The following is a 10,310-nucleotide window of genomic DNA, read 5'->3' as shown; positions in this document are numbered from 1 at the left end:
AGCAAATTGGGGAGACATATGAGCCAGGGAAGGGGCAGGACCACAAGGCTTTTTCTGAAAATACTTTAATACTCAGTCGTCTGGCTGGTCGCCCCTGGAGTGCTTGGCATGGGTACGGTTGGGATGCAGGTGGTCTCCCCCTTTACAGACTTGCACTGGGGCTGGCAGTCCACAGGTGCCTCCGACACCTCATTGGGCTCCACCGGGTGCAGAGCTTTATCCCCGTTGTTGATCTGGCTGTGGCTCTGGTCATTGATCCGCACGGCGGCCCGCAGCGCTGACTTGACCGCCGTCTCCACCCAGCCATGTGGGAAGGCAGTGTGCTCCCCAGCAAAGTAGATGCGATCAAAGGGTTCCGCCCAGCTGAATTCCTGCCGGCCATCCTTGTCTTGCCAGAGCGTAGGTGGCTGCACCACGAAGCCGCCCTGGCTGTGCGGATCCTCCCCCCAGCGCTTGACGAGGCCGCTGCCATCCCAGAGCCGGTACACTATGGGCCCGTGCAGCGCGGCCACATCATCCAGTGCCAACTGCAGCGAGTCTTCAGTGCTCAGGCCCGCGAACGAGGCCGACGCATCGGACCATGTGTACGAGGCCAGCAGCAGCGCGCCCTCCCCCGGCGGCGAGTAGAGGATCACGCGCGAGGGGCGGTCCGTGGTCGAGTGGCCGCCCTGGATGTGCTCGTCGTGCCAGAAGGGCCGGCGGAAGCTCAGGAACACCTTGGTGGCTGGTACGTAGTGCAGCTCGTGCAGTGCCTCCTGCCACTGGCGGGGCAGCGGGGGCGAGAACTTCATGCGCTGCAGCGCCGGCCCGCTCGCAGTCAGCAGCACCACGTCAGCGGACATGGTCTTCGCGTTCCGGGTCCGATGCGAGGTCCCTATGTGCACCCGCACCTCGCGCACCTCCTGCGTTATGCCCCCGACAGGAGTGCGCAGCTGCATAGGCACCGACAGCGAGCTCAGCAGCGCGCGCGGCAGCAGGTCCCAGCCGCCCACGATGCGGCTGAACCTGGGGGAGGGGGACAGGAGCGTGACCCGGGCTCGCGGGCCGCGCCCTGCGCGCTCCTTGGTGCCTGTGCCAGTTTCCACCCGCCCGGAGCCCTCTAATCACATTCTATTACTGCCCATAATAGCTGCAAACAACACCCGCTCACCCACCACACCCTGAAGCCCCCCTGACGACCTTGGACTGGGAAGCAGAGAATTGTGTGGCCCAGGAACCCTCCTCTTCTGTGCCGGACCACGCAGGGCTCCCCGGGAACCTTTCTTACCCATTTCCTCCAGAAACCCGGCATGTGGGGGGAGTGTGGCCAGCCCCAGACCGACAGACCGGTTTGGCCCCTTCCCTACAAGCTGCGCCCTTCTCGCCAGCCCAATTTCGGAGGCCCCCACCACTCTGTTACTCCCCCAATGGCCCCGCAGGCGCCGCCCCTCACCGGAGGCGATCGCTGACGCTATTGTGGGCCCGCAGGGCCTCCGCAAAGCTGAGATGGAAGAAGCCATCCTTGGACAACACGTCTCCCAAGAGCTGCACAGCCGGCTGGCTCAGGTTCCCCTCCCTGAGGAGGTATTCCTGGGGGACAGGTGCAGGTGCAGGCCCAGGTCAGGGCCCAGGGAGGTTGCACCTGCCACTTCTGTCCCCACTCCTGCAGGGTCCCTCCCCAGCTGAGCCTCCCCATTACAGACACCATGGAGACCTCAGTAGGTTCCCTGGACCTTACTGATCCCATCCCCCCTCCTCTTGTGAAAGATGAGAAAATTGAAGCCCACAGAGGGGGCATGTCCAGCCCCGTATTGAGGCAGGGAGGCTACGTCAGGGCTTGGTCTCTGGTTCCAGGGTGAAAGCCCATGGGCACCCTCCTGGCCCTGGTCTCAGAAAGGGACACCAAGGCCCCCACTCACCAGGAGTGTGTGCCTGTCAAACTTCTTCATGGCCTTTTGGCAGCCCAGTGACTTGAGATCTTCACGGGCCTGCAGTGGAACAAGCAGAGAGTGTGGGGCTGTGGGACACGAAGGCGGAGGCAGGGTCTGGGGTCCAAACCTAGGTCCTCTTCCTGCCCCTGCCTGTGGCTGGCCAATCACCACTCTGTTCACGCTGCCAGGCTTTTGGCCATGCTGTGCCCTCAGCCTCGCCCTCCACTGCTGCTCAGATATTACCTCTCTGGGAAGCCTTCCTGAGTCATTCCTGCCACCCATCCCCTGCTACCTGGGCACTGGAACGCTCATCCCAGTCGGCACTATTTCGCCTGCGTCTGCCTGTCCTGGGCTGTGAGCTCCGGGTAGGCAGGGACTGTGTCTGTCTCAATGCCCTGTCATTCTGGGGCCCAGTAACTCTCTCCTGGATCATTGTGAGCACAGACTGAAGCGGAGTTCCTTCTGCCCAGCGTGACTGCTGAGGGGGTTTACTCACCAGTCCCTCCCCTGCCTGTAGTTCTCCCACAGCTCCCCAGCACCTGTAGCCAGAGTTCCAGGCCCTCGGCCTGGCACCCGAGGCCCCTGCCTTCCCCTCGATCACTATCTCTTAAGGAAGCTCCAGTTCTAAGGACAATATCCAGTTCCCAGACCACCCCCAGCTCTCCTCCACCTCCACAGCCTGCACATGTCCTGGCTAATCCCGGCACCAGCGGCCATCCTTCACCACTCTGCTCCAGCCTCGTCTCCTCCCTGCCCTCTCTGATTTTAGCCCCTTCTTTATCCACCTGGCTTCCCAGTGTGGCCACGGAACTCCCTGAAGGATGTGCCCTTCACTCACTCACGCACGCACACACCATTCACCTCGAGTTTCTTTAGGCCAACACAGAAATGGCCTGAACTCAGTGCCCACCCTCATCCAGAAGAGGAGATGGACAATTAGGAGCTGCCAGAGAAGGGGGAGGCTGGCTCCTCCCTGAGGGCATCAGGGAAGGCTTCCTAGAAGAGGGGACATTGGAGCTGGTTCTTGCCCTCAAGGGTTCCCTGGGTGGGAAAGGGAAAGGGGTCTTCCAGGCAGAGCAGGCAGGATCCAGGGGGGAGGATGAGGCCTGAGCTGGGGCCCAGCTGTTGTGACATGGTGAACCAAGGGGTATGAGAGGGTTTAGGGGAAGATACTGAGCTCAGTATCAGGGTCCTAGGGGTGGCCAGGGGAGATGGATGTAGGTGTGGGTCTCAAGGGATGGATTTGGAAGACGTGCCTGCAGATCAAAGTTTAAGCCAAAGATGTAGAAAGATGAGGTTGTCCAGGACAGTGGATGGGTGACAAGGGGATCAGAGACCAAAGGCTGATGGAGCTCTGGGGATTGGCAGAGTTTGTGGTGAAACTAAATATGGAAGAGGTGGTGGTTGGAGACCAGAGGCATGAGGGAGAGAAGGAAAGCCAGGCCAGGGGAAGGCGAGGGGCAGGGGGCAGCAGTGGGGAGGCCAGGGCTGCAGGACCGGGGGGTGTGCCCACCTTGTTGAGAGCCATTTGGTAGATCTCCTCAGGCGCGTGGCCCTTCTCCTGGGGACTCAGTTCGTAGCCCAGCTTCTCCGGCATCTTCTCCACCACGTAGTTCCGCAGCTTTGTGTCGCCCACCTGGGTCCATGCGTTCTCGTCATACTGGGTGAATTTGGTCAGGTTGAGTCCCAGGCTCTTGCAGAGCTCGTGGAGGATCCTGAGGGAGCAGACAAGACTGGGGCGGGTCTGTCAGGGGGAGTTGGGGTTCCCTCTCCCGGTGGGGCTTGAAGAACAGAAGAAAGTGGGTAGGGCAGCCAGGGATGGGGTTTGGGGATGGGCATGAGGCTGGAATGGGGCTAGATTTGGGGTCATCAGTGCTGGGGGAAGGAGTGAAATGGGATCAAGGTTGGAAGGCTGAGGGCAGTCCGGGTGTAGGATTGGGCTGGGAGCGGGTGTTGGCTTTCACTGGGGTTGGATGGAGGCTTGGGATGGGGAAGGGACCAAGGTCAGGGGAGGCAGAGCTGGGGGTCCTGAGGCGCTGGGTGGGACTAGCTAGGGGTATACCTGGACTTGGTGGCTTAAGCACTTCAGGGGTACAGTGGTGAGGCTGGGATTAGGAAAATAACAAAGCTGGACGCTGGGTCTCTGGTGGAGTCTGGGCTCAGAGCAGGGGCCCACTTGGCGCCAGGTTAAGCCTCACCTGTGCGAGATGGGCATGCGCATGGCTCCCAGCTCCGCAATCCAGCCCGTCTTCTCGTCCCGGTTGGTGAGGATGCGGCCCCCAATCCTGTTGTCTGCTTCCAGGATGGTGACCTGAGGGATGGGGGGCATTGAGCTCCTCTCACTGATCCTTAGGCCCACCCATGCCAGCCCCTGACCTTCCATCCCCACAGCAGCACAGACCTAGATGAGACAAGGATCCCTTTCTTTACAGGGAGGTGGGTGGGACTGGTGGGAGAACAATGTCACAGTGAGCGCGTGCAACATGACAACTTCCAGGCTGCAGCAGGAAGATTGCGGGCCAGATTAAAGAGGGACTTCCGAGCTCAGGGAGGGGGAAATTTCCCATTTACAAAGAAGCCCCTGGCCTGGTCCAATTCTCATTCTTGGATTTCAGTGAGACCAACAGTAGTGAGACCTCAGGGGTCACTACCCCTTGGGCTAAGTGTCCATCTCCACCAATACAAATTCCCCCCAGAAGTTTGGAGGTTTCCAGGGACTTCCCTTCAGGATGAGAAAGAGTAGAGCAGAGAGTGGAAGGCCTCTCCCAGTGCAGCCCACACTCTCCTCAAGGTAGAGCAGGAGTTTCAGGCCTCACTTCCAGACCCCAGGGGAAGCATAGCTCCCTCTCCCCATCCCCCACCATCCCCACCCTCCACAGGGACATGGCCAAGTCCCTCAGAGGCAGCAGGAAAGGCTCAAAGCAGACTGCAAGCAGCACTTCTCACCTTGTGTCCTGCATCACTGAGCACCTTGGCGGCCACCAGTCCAGCCACACCAGCACCAACCACGATCACCTTCTGGGGCTTTAGGGTCCGGTTAAGGCCCAAGGTCACAACCTTGAGCAGCTGCTCATAGTCTGAGTCGTGCATGCACCTCTCAAAGGGGTCCTGGCTGTGGACAGTCTTCCACTCGAGGGAGGCCAGCAGGCCAAGGAGAATGGGGACCACGGCAAGCAGGCGCCAGGCTGGGGAGGACAGGCCAGTGGACATGTGGGGGGAGAAGAGCAGGTTCTGCCCCCACCCCCTAGGGCCCCTGCTTGGCTTACCCAACGAGGCCATGACTCTCACTGGGAGGTGGTGTCTGGGTTGGAGAGGAAGCAAGGGCCACTGCGACAGGGTCCTGAGTCCCACCCCAGTGTAACTCCTTGTGGGGCTGCCCAGCACCTACCTCAGCCTTCTCCCCTATGGCCACGTCCCCTGATCCTGGTCCCGAAGTCTCCTATTCTGTGCTCACCTGTCTGCCCTTCTCTCCTCCGTCCCTGTACCCCTCTCCCCATCCCCGCTCCTTGTCTCTCTTCTCTGTTCCCTTTTTCTCACCTCCTCTCTGTCTCTCCTCTCCCCACAGCTCCCTGTCTCCATTTCTGTGGGTCCCCGTCTCTCCCAGCCTCCTGTGAACCTTGGCTGTCCTAGGACAGCAGCACTCTCTCTCTCCTCTGTCCCCTCCCCCAGGGCCACTCTGCACCATCTCTCCTTCTCCCACTCCATGAACTGGGCACCACAGTGGGACTCACACGGGCAGTGGCACAGTGGTCAGAGGCAGGACCATGGGCCAGCCGCCTGAGGCCTGCGCCGGGCGCCTCCCAGCTGGGACTTTGGGCAAGCACCCTCCCCTCTGTGGCTCGTCTACAGCTGTGAGTGGGAGGGTGAGGCCATGAATGCAGGTGAGGCCTGTGACCAGCACCTGGTCAATACCAGAACCTGCTCCTCAGGAAATGGCAGCTGCCATGGGGGATGCCGGAAGGGACCTGAGTGCCCCTCACCCCAGCCCTGCCATCCCCACTTGGAGAACACTGGGGTTCAGCTCAGCCTCGAGCGTCAGGGGCACCTCGGAAGGGCCCCAGGGGCTTCTGCCTCTCTGCCTTTGGTCTTTGCCACTCCTGTCTCTGGGGCACTTTTCTCTTGAGGGGCAGGTGGCAGGCAGTGAGAACAAGATGACCCAGCTATAAGGAGTCCCCACACGGGCCCAGGCTGGTGAAGCACTGACAGGTCCCCAGTTTGATTCCATCAGGGCACAAGCTCAGGTTGTGGGCTCTTTCCCGGGTCAGGGTGCGTACATCATTGTTTCTCTCTCTCCCTCTCCCTTCCTCTCTCTCTAAAATCAATAAAAACATTAAAAAAAAAGAAAAAAGAAAAAAAAAGATGTTCTAACCAACTGAGCCATACTAGCCAGGGTGTGCCAGATCCTTCACACATTCATCTTCATTTACTCCAGGAACTTGACAAGGGGGGGACTCAGTTGCCCCACTTTACAGTGTACAAAACTTAGGCCCAGAAGGTCGCCCACTAAGAAGAGGCAGAGCCTGTGTTCGATCCTAGTAGCTTAGCTCCAGCCCTGTTCTTAACCACAGAGATCAGCCACAGCTCAGGCTCGTGGATGAGGGAAGGGGCCAGGGCAGGGTCGCTCCACCCCGACACCATTGCCATTTGGGGACATCTTTGTGGGTGTTGCCCTGTGCACTGTAGGGTGCTGAGTAGCATCATTGGCCTCTAGCAACTAGATGCCAGTGACATTTGCCCCTCAAGCTGTGACAACCACACATATCTCCAGACATTGCCAACTGTTTCTGGGGTTAGGCTGATGTTGGGTGGAACTCTCAAGAGTGACCAGATATGGTCAGGACGGAGACCTGGGTAAGGTGGGCAGGAAGGCCACATAATGGAAGTTGTTTTGAGAACAGGAGATCATGAGTCATTTGGAATGCTTTGGTGGAAGTAACCAGACCTCCCAGAGCCATTCCCAGTAATACTGAGGAGACTGGTGTCAGGGTTAAATTTAGGGTATGGATTAAGGTGGAACAGGTGAGAAAGAAAAGGATTTGGATTAGGTTTCCTAAGCTTGTGGGTAGGAGCTATAGACACACTGTGAGAATCAGGGGTGGGGCAGATGGGTAGAAAGACCTGGGTTTCCCACCAAATAGAGTATGTTTGCCTCAGTTAATTTTGGGATAGTCTGGTTTTATGATGGAGTTTCTAGAAAACAATGTCAGTCCTTCCAGACAAAAATCGTCTTTAGGAAGAAAATCCTACTGTATTTGGTTTGCTTCTAGCACCACAAGGATGATTCTAATGGGGTTCAGGTCAAGTCTGAAGCAGAGACCTGGCCCAGGTACTGGGGGCCTCTGGGGCCCATCTGGGCAGCTAGTGGCAATGGTGGCCACACAGATGTGTGAGGGACATGGCAAGTGCCTTATGTGTATTCTTTTCTCTGAGTTGCCCCAAAGACCCTGAGTGATGGGTATTAAAAATTTTACTGAGTCTCAGAAAGTGGTAGGGTCTTCCCAGGGGATGCCCAGGGTCCTAGGCAGAAGTTAGGGGCCCAGACCTGGATAGAAGAGGGGTGCAGTGGGCAGAGGACAGACTTACTGATGCCCTGATCCCTGGACAGGGGCATCCTTCCCTTGGAGCCCTCCTGCCCCTTGTTCCTGTTTCCAAACCCCCAGGCCCCAGGGCGGTGCAGGGAGGTGGGAGGGGACACTCACTGCATGGCTGGCTCTGGGGGACTCTCTCAGCTCCCATGACCTTTTTGGTTAGCCTGAGACAGAAGTCATCATCCGGGCGAATAGTTGTGGCTTTGTCCTGATCCCCTTGTTAGACCAGAGGTGCCAGAGTCCTGGTGTGGGGTCAGAACGATTGGGAGATTGTGGAGGGCAGGCCCTCCCTTCTCAAATGCTTATGGAAAATTTCAAGCATACATAAAAACAGAGACTGGGATGATGAACCTAGGTGCATTCGTTGCCTCAGAGCCCATCTTGTTTCACTTACATTTCCTCCCTCCCCCACTGAATTCTTTTAAAGCAAATCCTGGACATATGATTATTTTGTAGTTAAATACTTCAGGATGTTTCTATAAAACAGGGGTTGGCAAACTTTTTCTGTATAATTTGAGGCTTGTAAATATTTGAAGCCTTTTGGGCCATAGTCTCCTTTCACCTATTCAACTCTGCCCTCCAAGCAGCCACAATATATGAATGAGTGGGTGTGGCTGTGTTCCAATAAAACTTTACTTACAAACACAGGAAGTGGGGCCTTAGTTTGCCAATGTCTACTCTAAAAGATAAGAACTTACTTAAAAGAAATCAAACTACAATAGCATTATCACATTTCAAATGGCATTAAATCAATGTCCACATTTCCCTGAATGCCTCAAAATTTTTTTTTAACAATTGGTTTGTTTGAATCAAGAACCGAGTAAAAGGCCTGGCCGGTGTCTCAGCAGTGAGTGTCAGCAGGAACACTGAAGGGTCACAGGTTCAATTCCCAATTAAGGGCATGTGCCTGGGTTGCAGGTACAATCCCTGGCCAGCTGGGCTCGTGCAGAGGCAACCAACCAATGTGTCTCTCTCACATTGACCCTCTCCCTCCCTTCTACTCTCTTAAAATCAATGGAAAAATATCCTCAGGTAAGGATTAACAACAAAAAGATTCAATTAAGAGCTTATTGAATGTCTTTGTCAATAAGTGTCACTTTCAGTTCTGTGGATTTGGGGTCTGTCCTTAGAACCAGGAGGTTGTGAGACCTGAGCCTGGCAAAGCAGCAACCAGGTCTGGGGTCTGCCTCTGTGGCAGTGCCCAGGTGACTCACTGTTCATTCACTGCCAAGGTGAGAGCTGTGCGCAGGCACAGGGGCAGCTTGGACAGTTCAACCTGGCCGGGGGCTGGCCAGTGTCCAGAAGCAGAGCTCGCTTCTGAGGGTGAGGGGTTTTGTTCCTGGGGAGTCCTCAGCTGCTGCCCGGAGTCTGAGAGCAGGCTCTTAAAGCTCCTGGACAGTTTTGAGCGAGCAGTGGTGTGCTGGAGCTGGCTCCTACCACTTCATGAGTCTACTGGTTAATTCTCAGGATCTCTTTTTGGTTTTGATTTATAAGTAAGCCATCATTAAAAAATTATATTGACAATTTTCTTAAAAACAAAGATACTCTAAACTCATCCCTTCCTAATTATTTGCTTACAATTTATAATTATATATGCTCTGGGGTTGAATTAACTATCTATACACTGTGGATCAATTTCTCAAATTCGTGTCGGGTGACTTCACGTTGGCGGCTTGAAATCAGCCATGGTGGAACTATTTACACCATGGGAACTGGCATAGGTTACCTGTCAGGGCTCCCCCACCCTGGAGGGATTCCTGTTAAACACTACTGACCAGTACACCACTGCTTGGGAATCCCAGTTCCACCTCCCCTAGATAAAGGCTGCTCCCTCTCTGGAAATCTTGAGCTGTTTCAAACATCAATGCCACACTGTGCCTGATGAGGAAGAGGCTGGGCCATAATGGAAGGCAGTTGTTTGAGATGAAAAGAAAGCCATAATCATAAACCCAATGACCACTCTTATCCTGAATCAGGGAGAAGAAAGGCTGGAACAGCTTACTGAGATTCACCTTTCCTTAACGAAGAGGAACTTAAGCAGAGGCAGACTGTCTGGTCTGACAAGGGAGCACTGTTTTCTTCCTGGAAAGGGAAAGTGCAATTACAATGGAGCTGGCACCAGCAGGGTGGCACCCGGTTTGCCTCTGGCCCTGCCGCAATCCTGGGGACCATTACCCCAGGGTGCCAGAGCACTGTAACCATCCCTCCCGCATGGCCATTGTCTGATAATTGCTTGTTTTCTTCAAAGTGGGGTGTCCAAGATCGCCCTGGGGTATGGGAAGAGAAAAAGAACTTCAGTTTATTTTAAAAAGACAACTATAAGAAAGCAGTTAAGCTTTACTGATGTTTAATATGCGAAATGATAGGTGTATTATATATATATTGGAAATGCAAGATCGAGAAAGTTTTTTTCTTGTATCAATTGTGTGGCCCCTGCTAGCAACCTCCTTGGGGACACAGAAACATCGTTTCATTTTTGTAACCCCAAAGGCCAGATCAGGATCAGGTACGTAGCATGGGCTCCACAAATAGATGTTGAAGGAATAAATGTAGGTAAAATACAAACTACTTTTTACTTTCCAGGGGACTCGAGACCTCTCTGTCTCTCCTCCCTTCAGGTAGAGGGGTCAGATGTGGGTCACAGATAAAGGCTCACAGATTACACAAAGGGCCTCTGCTGTAGGGGGTGGAGCTTTTGGAGAAGCAACTGGGGCCACTGGGGTCGGTCTTTCTCCTCTCAGATTCTCCTCCCTCCTCTGTGGCTTCTGCTTGGACAGGACACTTGTCCTTGGGAGCTCAAGGTGGTCAAAGG

General features: G+C 55.4%; 1 protein-coding gene across 1 annotated transcript; it reads right to left on the bottom strand.

Moving 5' to 3' along the window:
* Nucleotides 1–54: 54 nt before the first annotated feature.
* Nucleotides 55–5,120, bottom strand: IL4I1 (interleukin 4 induced 1; the record flags this gene model as incomplete). The annotated part of the gene is made up of 6 exons (XM_081119028.1): nucleotides 55–1,005; nucleotides 1,433–1,569; nucleotides 1,899–1,967; nucleotides 3,424–3,625; nucleotides 4,109–4,221; nucleotides 4,857–5,120. The coding sequence occupies 6 exons, from the start codon at nucleotides 5,118–5,120 to the stop codon at nucleotides 66–68; spliced, it is 1,725 nt and encodes a 574-aa protein (XP_080975154.1). The 3' UTR covers nucleotides 55–65.
* Between the last annotated feature and the right edge of the window lie 5,190 nt (nucleotides 5,121–10,310).

The sequence above is a fragment of the Miniopterus schreibersii genome (genome assembly GCF_964146895.1).
Source record: "Miniopterus schreibersii genome assembly, chromosome: 18".
In the NCBI taxonomy this organism is placed as follows: Eukaryota; Metazoa; Chordata; class Mammalia; order Chiroptera; family Miniopteridae; genus Miniopterus; species Miniopterus schreibersii.
The sequence above is the reverse complement of the archived record's forward strand: the minus strand, read 5'-3'. Positions and strand labels throughout refer to the sequence as shown.